Below are 16,081 nucleotides of genomic sequence, written 5' to 3'. Positions count from 1 at the left end.
AAAAAAAAAAAAAAAAAAAAAAAAAAAAAAAAAAAAAAAAAAAAAAAAAAAAAAAAAAAGGAAGAAGAAACTTGTGGGTCGGAGAAAAAAGGAACCAACAAGTCTGGGTGTTTTATCATAGATATCATCTCAACCAAGGAGTCCGAGAGGAAGGCCACAAAGGTCTATTAGTAAAAGAACATCAAACTTGTCATTCCAACAAAAGAAGCCCAGAGAAAAGCCTAAAAAAAAGGTTGAAAGCATATGAGTACATTACAAGAAGTTTGTACACGTAAGCCTGATCATAAATTTTCTACACATAACAAAGAAGTGGAAGAAATTGCATGTTGCATAATTAAAATATCTTCTAAAAAATACATAGTTAATTAGGAACTAAGTAAAGTTGACACTAGCAAAGTCAAGCTTTATAAGGAGGAAAATGTGAGTCAACAAGCTTGACTTTTAACTTGAAGAAATTTTAGTACAGTTGTTAGTAATTATTAGGTTGAGAGAGCTTAAGAAATTTCATAATTTGTTTTGGAGAATTGTTAACTTACGAACAAAGTTGAGGAAATCTATTAGTTTCTTTCTCCCTGTAAATAGTTTAAAGATGTATGTTTTATTCCTAACAAGAAATAGAATTGAAAGCATACGGGTTAAGGTTCTTTTGTGACAAAAAAAACTCTCCTCTCACGTTATTCTTCTTCATTTATTTGCTTCCATATATTCGTACATTGTAGATTAACCCTTAAAATATTTCGAATTTAATCTTTAAATTTTAGATTATTAAAAATAGGGCCCTAAAATGTTCCAATCTAACCTTTAAACATATATATATTATATAAACTATCATTTAAGTCTATAGTTTGTAAAATACTATATAATTAATAGTACCCTTGTTAATATTTATAACATACTATATAATTAATAGTACCCTTGGGTTGCAGGACGCACTTCATAGCAATAACCTTCTCATCAATGGGAAGCAAATTTGCACCATAATTATGAAACGTGTAAATAAGCAAGAAAGAAAGTTAAGAATTAGCTCAAAAAATAAATGACTAAACCAAATTATGATATTACATACCCAATACCACAATTCCTATTAATCAGTCTATCAAACTGCAATGCGATCATCCCAGCAGGAGAGCCTATCATGAACGTGTTGTACACTGTAGTAAGTCCTATTCTTTAGGACCTATTCTCAAGGTCTTGCTGATATTTTTAGGCTTGTTAGTTTAGCTTATATTTTTAGGTTTAACATAATGGTATATAATGTCATTCTTTCTTAGGTTGAAATCATCAAGTTTTGGGTGTCACATTGTATGTCTTGAGTAACCTTGGTGTCGTGAGTACATTTATTCTTTTTTGGCGCTCAACAAGTGGTATCAAAGCCAGGTTGTGGTATTTGGGGGTATTGTGAAAATTTTGGCCTCATCGACCATTAGACGTGCTCACAATCGTGCTTATTCTCTTGAAAATCAATTTTCAAGAAATTGTGTTTTTAGTTACATCTAGATTAATTATTGCAAATGGCAAAATCATCACGGCGTGGATCGAGAGTGTGGAGTTCCAATCTCGAAGTAGAGAAATTTGATGGAACCAATAATTTTGGTATTTGGCAAGGCGAAGTTAGCAATTTGCTTGTCATGTAAGACCTCGATGTTTCTCTCCAAGAGGAGATGCCTGAAGACATGACAGAAGCAGAATGGACAAAATTAAATTGGCAAGCCTGTGGAATTATTCGATCCTGTCTTGGCAAGGATCAGAAATATCCATTTATGAAGGTTACCATGGGGAAAGAATTATGGGACAAGCTTGAGGCGAAATATACGAAGAAGAGTGTGAAAAATAAACTCTATTTGAAGAAGAAGCTCTTCCGTTTTTACTACAAGGAAGGTATCTCAATGGCTGAGCATTTGGATGATTTTAACAAAATCATCACTGGTTTGCTCAATCTTGATGTTAAGATTGATGACGAGGACAAGGCGTTGTTGTTATTAAATTCTTTGCCGAAATCCTACGAGTTTTTAGCAACGACCCTACTACATGGAATCACTGATTTTGATTTTGAAGATGTTTCAAATGCCTTAATAAACAATGAGATGCGAAAGAAGGAAAAGGATACATATCAAAGCTCTAGCTCAAATGTTCTCACTACTCATGGAAGGACTTCTACTTGGAAAAGGAACGAATGTGGAGAATACCGATTAAAGTCGAGAGGTAGATCTGATAATTGGAGAAAACTTGATAAAAATGAGTGTGCATATTGTTGATAGAAAGGTCATTGGAAGAAATATTGTTCGATCTTAAAAGAGAAGGGGTCGAAGTCCAATGTGGTTAGAGATGACGACGTTGATACAGATGATGTCTTGACAATCTCCCTATCAACCAGCCAAACCAGTGAATGGATTCTTGATTTTGGGTGCTCCTATCATATGTGTCCCAACAGAGAGATGTTTTTGGACTTCAAAAAGTTAAATGGTGGAATTGTCTATATGGGCAATGATAGTACTTGCAAGATGATGGGAATCGGCTCAGTACAAATCAAGATGTTTGATGGGGTTATACGAAAACTCAAAGATGTGAAGTATGTCCCTGACTTGAAGAAAAATTTGATTTCACTTGGCGTTTTGGATGCGAGTGGTTATCGCATCATTTTGGAAGGAGAGAATATGAAAGTAGCTCGTAGAGCCTTGGTGACAATTACAGGAACTAGAAGAGGTAGCATATACTACCTCAACGGAACTACAATAATTGAGCATGCTGCTGTGGCAAGTTCGAAAGAACAAGATATATTGAAATTATGGCACATGCAACTCGGGCATGCTGGTGAGTAGACGCTTTAGACATTGGTGAACCAAGGAGTCCTTAAGGGTGCCACAATTGGTAAAATTGATTTATGTAAATATTGTATATTTGGTAAACAAAAAAAATGTGAAGTTTGGTACAACTATACACCAAACAAAGGGCATTTTGGATTATGTTCACACTGATATATGGGGTCCTACGAAGAATGTCTCATGGGGAGGAAAGAGGTGGTTTGTCACCTTTATAGATGACTACTCGAAGAGAGTTTGGATGTATCCCATGAGGCACAAAAACGAGGTTCTCCAAATCTTCCTAGAGTGGAAGAAAATGGTAGAGAATCAGACGGACAGGAAAATCAAAAAGCTGAGATAAGAGAACAGGGGAGAATAAAATTATGATCCATTCCTTAAAGTATGTCGAGATGAAGGGATCGTTTGACACTTCACTGTTCCTGGAAAGCCACAACAAAATGGAGTTGCTGAGAGAATGAACCAGACATTAATAGAGAAGGTTCGATGCATATTGTCTTAAGCAGGATTGAGTAAGGCATTTTGGGCTGAGGCTCTCAGTTATGCAATTCACTTGGTGAATCGTTTACCTGTTTCTGGAAATAGTGGGAGAACTCCGCTTGAGGTATGGTCAGGTAGTCCTGTTAGTGATTATGATAAATTGCACGTGTTTGGGTGTCCTGCTTATTATCATGTGACAGACTCAAAACTGAATCCTAGAGCAAAAAAAGCCAAGTTTATGGGCTTTAGCAAAGGTGTGAAGGGCTATAGGTTATGGTGTCCAGAAACAAGTAAGATTGTTAATAGTCGAGATGTAACATTCGATGAGTCTGAAATGTTTTTATAGAAAATTGAAAATAATGACGAGGCATTGAAGCAGGTGGAGAAGGTGGTGTTCTCTCCTAATATGGTTGCTCCTACTAAAGAACCTATTGATCAGGTAGATAATAACTTTGATGTCTTAGAACAGAAGGAGCAAAGCCTTGAGGAGCAAAGCCTTGTAAATGAAAGAGTGCAAGGTTTGATGATACGATAGCATATGCTTTCTCTTTGATTGATGGAGTTCCTAAAAGTTACAAAGATGTTATTTAGAGCCCGGATAGCTTACACTAGCAAGAGGCTGTGAATCAGGAGATAGCATCATTGGAGATAAATCAAACTGATTTGGTACAACTTCCAAAAGGTAAGAAGGAAATTGGTTGTAAATGGGTTTTTGCAAAAAAAAAGAAGACTCTTCCATTCGAATTTTGTTGGCTTTGGTTGCTCAATTTAATCTTGAGCAACCAAAAAGAAGGTATTGATTACAATGAAATTTTCTCACCTATGGTAAAACATTCTTCCATTCAAATTTTGTTGGCTTTGGTTGCTCAATTTAATCTTGTGCTTGCACAACTCGATGTAAAAACTGCTTTTTTGCATGGAGATTTGGAAGAAGAAATATATATGGCGCAATCGGTTGGTTTCCGAGTAGTTGGACAGCAACATTTAGTATGCAGATTGAAGAAATCTTTGTATGGCGTAAAGCAATCCCCTCGTCAATGGTATAAAAGGTTTTATCATTTCATGGTAGAGCATATGTATACTCATAGTCAATTTGACCATTGTGTGTATTATCGGTGTCTCGATGATGGATCATTTATCTATTTTCTCTTATATGTTGATGATATGTTAATTGCTTCAAAGAGACAGGTGGAGATTGATAAACTCAAAGATCAGCTTTCTAAAACATTTAAAATGAAAGACTTAGGCAATGCAAAGAAAATACTTGGAATGAAGATCTAGCGAAAAAAGGTACAGTTTGGTTGACTCATTCTCAATATCTACGCAAGGTAATAACAAGATTTAGTTTGAATAATTCAACCAAACCCGTTAGTACTCCACTTGCTCCTCATTTCAAGCTTAGTGCTTCCATGTGTCCAAGTTCTGACGATGACAAAAGGTATATGGAGAATATTCCTTAATACAAATGTTGTTGGTGCGTTGATGTATGCTATGGTGTGTACTCGACCTGATCTTTCACACGCAGTAAGCATGGTGAGTCGTTATATGCATAATCCTGGTAAAGAGCATTGGCAGGCTGTCAAATGGATTCTTAGGTACATTCTTGATACTATTGATGTTGGTATTAAGTTTCAAAAACAAGAAATGTTTAATCTTGACAATCGTGTAGCTGGTTATGTGGATTCTGATTATGCTGGTAATTTGGATAAGCGACGATTTACTACGAGTTATTAATTTACTATGGCTGGTGGACCTGTTTGTTGGCGTTCAACATTGCAGTCTATTGTTGCATTGTCTACCACCGAAGTAGAGTATATGGCAGTAACAGAATCTTTTAAAGAAGTTATTTGGATGCATGGTTTGATCAATGACTTGGGTATTTTGCAGGAACATATAGATGTGTTTTGTGATAGCCAGAGCGCTATTTGTTTGTCAAAGAATCAAGTCCATCATGCTTGTACAAAACATATTGATGTCCGTTTTCACTTTATTCGAGAAATTATTAGCAAAGGAAATATTCGTTTATTAAAAATTGGAACTGCTGATAACCCTACTGATATGTTGACAAAGGTGATTGCTCGTGAAAAGTTCTGCCATTGTTTGGATTTCATCAACGTCAAAAGGAAGGAGTAATGTGTTGAAGTGGTAGCAACCAAATCAGTTATCAACTTGGAGATCTTATGAGAGATTGTTTAAGACCTATTCTCAAGGTCTTGGTGATATTTTTAGGCCGGTTAGTTTAGATTATATTTTTAGGTTTAACAGAAAGCTATATAATGACATTCTCTCTACGGTTGAAATCATCAAGTTTTGGGTGTCACATTGTATGTCTTGAGTGACCTTGGTGTTGTGTGTACATTTGTTCCGCTTTCGGCACTCAACAGAACAATCCAATGTCCTTAGAAATCAGGGAATTAGTTGTACATTTCCCTTCATAAGTAGGACCTCTCTCCTTGTCTCATTCATACTTCTTTGAAAGTTAATATTAATTTTTGGAGCATATCCGTTGCATAAGATATGAACAAAATGCAAAATTTTTAATTAAAAAATTTGAGTGAAATGGTTAGAACTCTGGACTTTGAATCTGATAACTTGGATTTGACTCTTGGTACGACCTCTCTTCTTATCCCGTGCTTACTTTAGTTTTAAAAGTTAATATGAATTTGTTGAAATTGATTCAATTGATGTAAAACATGAGTACTGTGCAAATATTAAAGTCAACTGGTTCTATTATGGTGTAGTGGTTAGTACATTGCACTCTTTCCAAAAGTTCTCATTCCAATGGAGACGGTGTTCTTTATTTTATAAACTCATGATCTTCTCCATAATTAGCCAATGTGGGACTATGGACTATTGGTCCTCGTAATCCTCAACAATCATCCATATGAAACTACTCCTCTTAATAATTCTCAATAATCCTCTCCCCTTAATCAAAGCTTGACTTCTTTTTAGGAGCCTTGAACAAAGTACACTTTATTTTCTTTATTCGATACTTGAGTCACTTTGACTCATTTGACGTGGTTAAATCAAGGGCATGGCTTATACCATCCATCCCCTAATCAACCATCATATAGGTAATATCGATCACTTGATCAAGTCTCGGGGGTGTCATTGGTCATCATTGCTTACTTGATCAACCATGATAAAGGTTTTATCAAGGCTTTGGACCCTCGCGTCTTCATGTCGTATTATTTATGGACTCTGTACCAGATAGCGAGTGTAACGCTCCAGTACCCGTCACTCACAAAGAGTAACTATGCAGCACGGTCAATAAAGATGCATGTTAAGTTATAGTCACAAAGCATGTGGGACACCACCAAGCATGGTGATGACGTTGAGGAACGTAAAGATAGGATGACTATTGCTACTTACAAAGAAGTCTCAAAGAACATTCTTCTCATGTTGGCAAAGAAGGACTTGACAAAGGCAGTGTGGAGGACGCTGCAAACAATGCATGTGGGTGTGGAACTGGTCAAGGAAGCAAAGGTACATACCTTAAAGAGTGAGTTTGAGGTTATCCGTATGAAGAGCGGTGACTCAATAGACGACTTCACAATAAAGTTGATGACGATAGACACCGGCACCATTCGTTAGGCAACTAGGTGGAGAAGATCTCTGTCATCAAGAAATTCCGTCGAATTGTCTCCCTGAGATTCGTGCAAATTGTTATCTCTATCAAGAAATTCAGCAACTATGTTGACTGAGGAGGTTGTTGGTCATCTTATGGTCAACGAGGAGAGACTTCATGGATATGATGAGAATATGAACTCCTGAGTGATTTCACATGATGATCATATGCGACTCAATCTCAATCTCGAGTGAGTTATAAACTCCAGCATGTGAGGGTATATCATTTGATTTGCATGGGTGAGAATGTCTCTGGTAGCTGATTCAATATGTCTACCATTTTGAGATTTAACCAAATGTGATGCTAACAACATAATATCATGAGATAGAAGAATTCACTTATTTCAATATAAGTTTAAGTGTTTATTACTGGACTTGAACAATGGAGCCTCACTCTCTTATTGGCTCGAGAGGGACTTGGTTTATGATTGAATCATGAACAAATTGTTCATTAGAGAATTAGTAGTACTTAAGGTGAATGATGTAATTATAGGGGTAAACGAACTTTTGACCGAGTTGTAATTATGAACAACTCATGAAAGATTGACTTGTTTGTAATAATTATATCAATAGACATAATTTATCCTACATTGCATAAGCGTGCAACTTTAGTTCTATAGTAGAGTGACATATAGTTAATAAATAAAAATTGATTAATTGAAGAGTTTAATTAATTAATTTTGTATAACACTAAAATATTCCATTTAAACAAAAATAGTTGAAGTATTCCAATTAACATGTATAGATATATTAAATATAAAGAAGGAAATAAATTTAATTTTAAATGTTTAAATTAATATTTAATATATGAAATATATGAAATAAATAAATAAAAATATATTTAGTTTCAAAGGATGAAATTAATATATAATGTATTAAATATGTAAATAATAATTGAGAAAAATGAATATTAATTTAAAGTGTTCCGATTAATATTTAATATATTAGATATATTAAAAGAGAAAAATATATTTATGGTATTTAATACCAACCTACAACATAGATGTAGAACATAGATGTATATTAGATACATTAATTAAAAATATTTATATTTATGAAATTTGAATTAGATTTAAAGTATATCTTATAACATTTAAATATTATTTAAATAAAATATTATATCATAATATATTAGATATTCAAATATATTATTGAATAAAAATTGTCCAAAACGTCTATGTGAATATGATTCTTGGAATATGATTCTTGGGTAGAACCAAAATGTCACTAATCTTTCATTAGCAAGTAAGGTCCTGTGGAATATGGAAGAACTCCTGCGTTGTTGAAATACATCAAAGAAGTTTGCGATTTCTACAAAGGTAAAGTTCTTACTCTCATATTAGTTGTTTTATTTTATTTCTTAATTAAAAAAAAAAGACAAAACAAAAAAACAAAACAAAACGGTTCTAGTACTTCGAATGAAAAGTTTATTCCCTTCACCTTTCCTTTAAGTATGCACAGCAACAACTCGCAGTGTCAATTGCTCATATTGACAACAAGACGATCATGTTTGTAAATATAAAAGCCTATGAATATGTTAAGATGTTGTGAAACCCAACGATGGATGTGGAGTCTGCTTGCGTGCTATCTACAAAGTTTGTCTATGTAGACAAGACTTATAAGAATAAGACAGTAGATCTATGCCTGCAAGGTTATGACATGTTTGCTACCACCGGTCGAAGATGATTATAGAGAAATCCATTCTAAAAGGCCTACCTAACGAGGTTAAAACATATATGATTTGATTTGTTCCTCAATTACCATACAAAGAGCCACTAGAATTAATTCACTTCAATTTATTCGGTCTAGTCAAGTAAACATCAATCAAAGAGATGTCTTACATGATGACGTTCATTGACGACTACTCGAGATATGTATGGTTTTCTTAATAAAAGAAAAGTCTAACACATACTCAAAATTTCAAAAAACCAAAACGACCATCAAAGGAGAAGTAAGAATGAAGATTCGTTGTCTATGCTAAGATGATGATAGAGAATGTAGGTCAAGTGAGTTCGATTGATATCTACACAAGTGTGGGATATGTCATTAGTTTATATGTGCCAACACGCTACAACAAAATAGTGTAGTAGAGAGAAAGAATCAAGAAAAAAATAGAAGTGTTGTGATCCAACAAATGGAAGATGCTACCGTTCAAAAGATGTAGGTTGATTAAGCATCTCAGAATAATAAAAGTCTAACAAACTCTAACAACATTGAAAAGATTCTACAACAAAAGAGAGCCACCATCTACCCATGACCCATGTTTGGTCCTAGTGGAAGTTCCAAATGACACTAGTTGGTGAGTAAAAAAACTCAACCAAGAGAATCTCGTGAAAAAGTAAAAGTTAAATTCTAAGTACGACAACATAACTATTATAAAACACGAATGGCCAACATATTAAGATGAATGAGGGCTAGTGTTAAAAGATCATCATTAGCCAAAGTTTTGAGCCACATAATTATATGATCCTATTATCTAGAAGTTTCTAGAAAGATGTAGAGATCTCTAGATATTTTTAGGGATAAATATAGAAGAATGACATTAATAGAGGTAAGTATAAAAGATAGATATTTTAGAGATAAATCTAAAATTTAGATATTTTAAGGATAAATTTACAAAAATAGAATATAAAAAATTAGAATTAGAAGATCACAAATGTGTGGTTAACATTGTCTAGCATCTAGTTAGTATTCTATTCTAGCCACTCTTCTATATGGTATCAGCAAGTGTGTCCAAGCAAGTTGCAAGTGTCGATGACAAGCATCACGATGCTTGAGTTGTGTTGTTGATGCTTGAGTTGTGTTGTTGGAAATCACTGTTGATGCTTGAGTTGTGTTGTTGGAAATCACGATGACAAGATGATAATATAGAGTAGAGACAAGTCAACTAAAATTGCAATGAACAAGCATGCACACGAGCATAGATCAACAAAAGAGAACCTTACCCAAGTTAAATAGAAACATAAAACCAAAACCGTGACATCTAGCAATCCCTCTACTAATACTTCACAACCAATGGAAAACAAAATCTTTTGAAATAGTATATCAAACGCTTATAACCTCATTTATTATATTGAATTGATTACATTAAATATATTGAATTGGTCCATATTGTAACATCATCTTCATACTTAATAAAATTCTCTAATAACAAATTTATAGCTACATGAACCGATCAAAACGATCACTTTAAAGAAAAAGAAATGAAATGATTCGAGAATATAAAAACCAAAATGAAACGAAACCGAAAGGATCCAAAATGGCAAAATAGTATTGACATTTGTTCATTTGATCATCAATCAACCATATATATTGGAGAGTCCCTATTTTCATTTGTAATTCATGATTGATCCGGTCGGACCCGCCACAATGATCCAAACCACAGTTATCATGACTCTATTCCATTACACACAGCACACTCCAACAAAACAAAACAACAAAAAAAAAAAACAAAAAAAAAACAATAATTCCAACCCATCACAGCCGTCCAATCAAAAGCATCAAGAGCCGTACGTTCAATCATCTCTGCAGCTCCATCATACGCACGAACTCCGTGAAGCACACAAACCCATCCCCGTCCTCATCCACGTCCCTTATCATACGCCGGCAGTCCTCTAACGTGCACCTCTCATCCCCAATTGATCTATAAACCCCGTGAAGCTCCTCCGCCGAGATCCTCCCATCATGATCCGCGTCAAAAAACTCAAACGTCTCCCGGAGCTCCGACTCCCCTACCGCATCGAACCCCGACCCGACCCGAGCCATCAATTCATCCAACCGGATAAATCCGCCGCCGTCGACTTCGCTCAGCATCATCGCAACCTCCTCCTCCGACGCGATCCGGCTCAAAATCGCCTCCAACTCCTTCCTCGACACAACGCCGTCGTTCTCCCGCTGGTCTGAGTCGGAACAGCCAGCGAGGAGGACGCTGGTCGGAGTTCCGTAGCCAGCGGTGTGAGGCTTGAAGAAATTCTCGGAAGAAGAGGAGGAGGAAGACGTACCAGAGCCGAAGGACGGCGGATCGGAACGGGAGACTTCGGCGGAGGGATTCTTCTTGGATCGGAAGAGGCGTTTAGGGCTAAACCGCTTGGGGATTTTCATGGCGGAAAATACAGAAAATAGAGAAGAGAATGAAGAATTTGAAAATGGAGAAGGAGAAGAGAATTTGGAGGTGAAAGAGCAGAAGAATTGCCGACTTAAATGGAAGGGATGAGAGCGAGAGATCCGCCATGGCAGCTTCCAGGAAGTTTCGCACGTAGTGTAACAAGAATCCGCCGCTGAGGACTAATTTTATATATATATATATATATATTTATTTATATATTTATATAAATATATGGGAAATTAGGTTTTGGTTTTTTCTTTTTTTTTATTATTTTAAAATTAAAAAATATTTTTATTAAATAATTGTTAATGGAGAATTTAAGGAGAATCAAAGAATGTGGATTTTTTTGGTTAGGTGGTGGGTAGGGGTATTTTTGTCACACATGAATTTCCTTTATATATATTTTTTATTTTTGGAATCAATAATAATTATAAGAAATAATTCAATACAATTTTTTTAAAAATAAATAAATTAAATAAGGAAAATAAAAATTAGATGAATTATTTTAATGTGTTGAATAATTTATAAAATTTATAAATAAATAAATAAAATAGTAAAATTTAAGTATTTTTAGTTAGGAGGGGTATAATAGACTCTTTCTTTTGTTTGTTGCTGTTTTTACTCATTCAAATAACTACTCGGCGATTGTAAAGGAAGCCTAAATGAGAATTATTTTAAATTTTAGCCCAAAAATATTTTAAAAAATAAAAATTGTAAGAGGGTATTATCGTATGTAAATAAGAACAAAACATTTTAAAATGGGACGTGGTCATGTCACAAGTGAATATGGGACCACATATTCTGAATCTTTAATCTGAATCGTAGAGACGGGAAGTTTATAGGAGGGATGAAAATTTTTAAAAAAAAAATACAATTTTTATAAGAAAAAATAGAAAATAGAAAATGAAATGGGTGGTGGTGGTGAAGTGTTACCAATAATTTGGGTGTTTGGACTCACTTTTGTCACACTCTTTTATTCATCACTTCCATTTAAAAGGGTTTGCTTCTCGTTTGGGTAATGTTTGAGAAAATAGTGAAAGTTTCAGAATTTTCCTTGTTTTTGGGAGACAAGTGGCAGCTAGCCATTGGTTGAACGGCTGCATAATTTTATATTATTTATTAATAATAAACTCAAGAACATCAAAGTCATGGCCATGCAATAAAATATCTCTTTCATTTTCCCAACATTTTCCTTTGATTATGAATGGAGTTCGACTTTGACGTAATCGTCTCGGGCTCATCTTAAAAATGCTTATTATAAATAGTGGAAAATTGAAAACTTTTGTAATACTTCAAACGGATGGAAAACATTGTTGGGTTTACGTGTTTCAAAGCATCAATAATTTAGATAAATGAAATGCAAACATCTTGTTCTAACCTAAGACTAGGAATTTTGAATATGCAACTATTCTATGCACGCGTCACAGTTTTTTATCGCGATGCCGCTGTCAATTGTACATCGGTGCCTTGCCTTTATCTGAAAAACAATATGACACATGACATGAGTATTTCGAATACTCAGTTAAGTGACCCCACTATAGAAGTCATGCTAATGCAAACACATGCAATCATGATTTAGGGGCCTATCTCTAAACATCATAAGGGTGGCCTCTAGTCTCAAACAAATTTGATGTGTAGAACTTCTTTACATACGACTCACACGTGCGAGTGTGAATCCCTAAGGCGCTCGCACACTCCTTAGATCCTCTGGTCAAACTAATCTGTAGTGACGTTCGGAGGTCAACGGAACCCCATTGGTGTAAACACATGCAAGCATGATTTAGGGACCTATCTCGACTCGCTTCGACTTAGTTTGATCAACTTATTTGGCTCAAGTGTTTTGATTTGGGCTCTGATCTTACTGTTTGGACCCTTTCCTACTTTTTTTTTAGACCGTCTTAAAGTTGATTTTAACATTATTGGAAGCATTTGAGGTCAATATGATCACTGCTCCGTTAATCTAAGTTAATTTTGAGCGAAAAGTGGAGTGAGTTGATATCAAATAGTATATTTTTCCTTAACCTAATGTTGTTGCCTCACATAGCCAAAAGTGGAGTTAGTTGATATCATCCCTATTTCTTTGTTTAACTATAATAATAATTATTATTAAGAACTACTAGTATCTCAAAATAATAAAAATAATAAATTATGAATATTCACCTGTCACATCTAAAAATGTATCAAAATTTATATATTTTAAAATATTTTAATTTATTGAATTATGTTGGAAATTAATTTTAAAAATCGTGTGTGAGTACCACGTTTTAAAAACATTAATGAACGTTTTAAAGCAATATTAAAATATTGTAGATAAATTCTAAAGTATTGATAAACGATATATATTAACGGCAATAATTTTTTTTTCTTTTTTTATAAAGATAAAGAGTGTAATGTTCTTTTAAAATTTTATTGGTATTTTTAAAATATATTAACCATATTTTTAAATGGTTTAAAACAATTAAAAAGTATTAATAAAAATTTCTAAGGTTGAGATTATTTAGGAAATATATTATTTTAAAAAAATTTAAGGGTATTTTTAAAATAGTCTGAATATATATATATTTTTTTTTTAGTTTTTAAATTTAAAAATATTATTAAAAACTTTTAAAATTTAAAGACATATTTTTAATTTACACACGTTATTACACCCATCACATCCATCCATTGAAATAATCTACCAATTGGTGGTATGCACGACTATTCATCACCACTTTGTTTTTTATCACAAAAATTAAATATTTGGCATTTGATGGTCTCGACATTCCTCTGCGTCTCTAACGACATGGTCATATTACTTACTCTTCACTCACATGTATGTTCGGAAAATTTCTAAGAGATCACTCGACATAAATTGCTCCAAGTAAAGCACGCTTACCCATGAAGTTTCTATGATTGAGCCACCGAAAAAGAAAACGCACCTTATTAGTATAGAAAATAACTTTTATTTCCTTTAAGTCTTTTTTAGTCATTATATCCTCATGATCGCTCTCATTTTGACATGGTATCGATACTTTATGTACCACCGATATGGGATTTCACAATCTACTTCTTTGGGGTCTAGCGTCCTTGCTGGCACACTGTCTCACAACGGGCTTTGATACTATTTGTAACAGTCATACTATTCATTTTGTCCCATTACGTATCGCCATCAACCTTACAATTTTAAAACGTATCTGCTAGAAAGAGGTTTTTACATCCTTATACAAAATGTTTCGACGATGTTGAAATTGTGTTTGTGGAAGTCATGTATAAATATTAAGTCAATAGGACGGTTGAATTGGAACCACATTTTCCAACCTCATTTATATTTTTCTATTTTGTTTTTTTTATATAAAAAGTCAATAATGCAACTACTTTCAATTCATCGTTATATATATATATATATATAATATTTAAAAATTAGTCTACTTTAAATATAATTCAATTAATTAGATTTAAATTCTCCTGATTTTTGTTGAAAATAAATAAATAAATAATTAATTAAATAAAATCATATTTAAAGAGAAGCTGTAGAAATTTAATACGAAACGTATGAAACAATTATAATATTTCGGTTTGAAAATTTATTTTCTAATGTTTAATTTATATTTTTTTTTTTAATTTTTTTTTTTTGCAAATTTAGCCTTAATTTTATTTATTTATTTATTTATATTTTATATTATTCCAATTTTATCTTATCTAAATCCATGAGTTGTTGCATTATCTATTTGAACATAAGTGGATAACCTTATAATTACTGTACAACTAACTACCAAATATAAAATATATCATAATAAGTTGATCCATATTATAAATGATATACTCTATATTTCATATATCGTTTGATTAATATACCAAAGTAGTTCAATGGTGTATTTTTTTATTAATTTTAATTTTTATAAATATACCGTTTCCTTTTGATGTTCAATCTTGAAATTCGACCACAAATAAAAGTTACAAATTTAGTTATATTTCATTAATATATCGATAATATATCAGATATACGCTCGTTATTATTGGTTTGTGAATAATATATTATTGCTCATTCATAATTTCTTTAAAGCGTGATATTAGTATATAATACCAATAATAGTTTTATATCATTAATATGCTCGGTATAAAGTATATCTTTTAAGTTTGTGTTTGAAATGTCGTGTCTATCTAATAGGTCTCTACATTTTTCAATTTTATATCTAATAAGTCCCATACGAATGATGTTTTAATTAAGAATCTGACCAACCTGGACTGCCCAAGCCAAATGATAAAAGTCGGGTTGAGTTAGATTAGATTTTTTGTTTTCGGTTCGGGTTGAGTTGAATTTTTGGAAAATAAAAAATCCAGGTCAGTGTTAGCCTAACAACTACCTTACTTTTAAAACTATATGAAAATTAAGAATATTTGACGTTTGTAACCGATGTTAATGATGAGTTGTGACCGGTGAATGTTTGATGTTTAAATTTTTATGAGATTTTAGTAATTAATATAACATGTCTGGTGAATAAATATGATTTTTTAAAAATAATTATTGAAAGCGGCCAAGCTTATAATGATAGAAGGAAAAGGGTACGAGTTTATAGCTTTTGAATTGGAAGAAAATATAATGAGTATAAATTCATCTAATAGAAGCAAAACAAGTCCTCTTTTTGTTATTACTCGAGTTTAACCAAAGGACGTTTCTTTTGCTCGGTCTTGCAACCGTACTCCTCCGACGAAGTGCTTCACGTGTTAGTTGGCCTATTTCGACACTAGTGAAATGGGGTGAATCACCCCGATCTTGATCGCATTGCTTTCTTCCCAATTGCAAACAGAAACTCCATCTTCAACCCTTATCTTGAAACATCTTGACAACTCAATCTAATCCAACTCGAAAATAGAAGGTTAGGTTGGGTTGAGTCGTGAACTCTATCTGAATTACTCGGGTCACCAATACAAACCTAAAATTTTGAATGGGTCTAAAGATTTTTTCAACTCAATTCAACGTATAATGAGTATAATTTCATTCGGTAGAAGCAAAAAAAAAAAAAAAAAAAAAAAAAAAAAAAAAAAAAAAAAAAAAAAAAAAAAAAAAAAA

The 16,081-nt window shown here is 33.2% G+C and overlaps 1 protein-coding gene across 1 annotated transcript; it reads right to left on the bottom strand.

The window, feature by feature from the left end:
* Nucleotides 1–10,176: 10,176 nt before the first annotated feature.
* Nucleotides 10,177–11,208, bottom strand: LOC111439413 (probable calcium-binding protein CML36). The gene has a single exon (XM_023077120.1). It carries the CDS (start codon nucleotides 11,025–11,027, stop codon nucleotides 10,446–10,448), a length of 582 nt encoding a protein of 193 aa, XP_022932888.1. The 5' UTR covers nucleotides 11,028–11,208; the 3' UTR covers nucleotides 10,177–10,445.
* Between the last annotated feature and the right edge of the window lie 4,873 nt (nucleotides 11,209–16,081).

This window comes from Cucurbita moschata, unplaced genomic scaffold, assembly GCF_002738365.1.
Source record: "Cucurbita moschata cultivar Rifu unplaced genomic scaffold, Cmos_1.0 Cmo_Scf00093, whole genome shotgun sequence".
Classification (NCBI taxonomy): Eukaryota; Viridiplantae; Streptophyta; class Magnoliopsida; order Cucurbitales; family Cucurbitaceae; genus Cucurbita; species Cucurbita moschata.
This window is presented reverse-complemented; position numbering and strand designations above follow the sequence as displayed.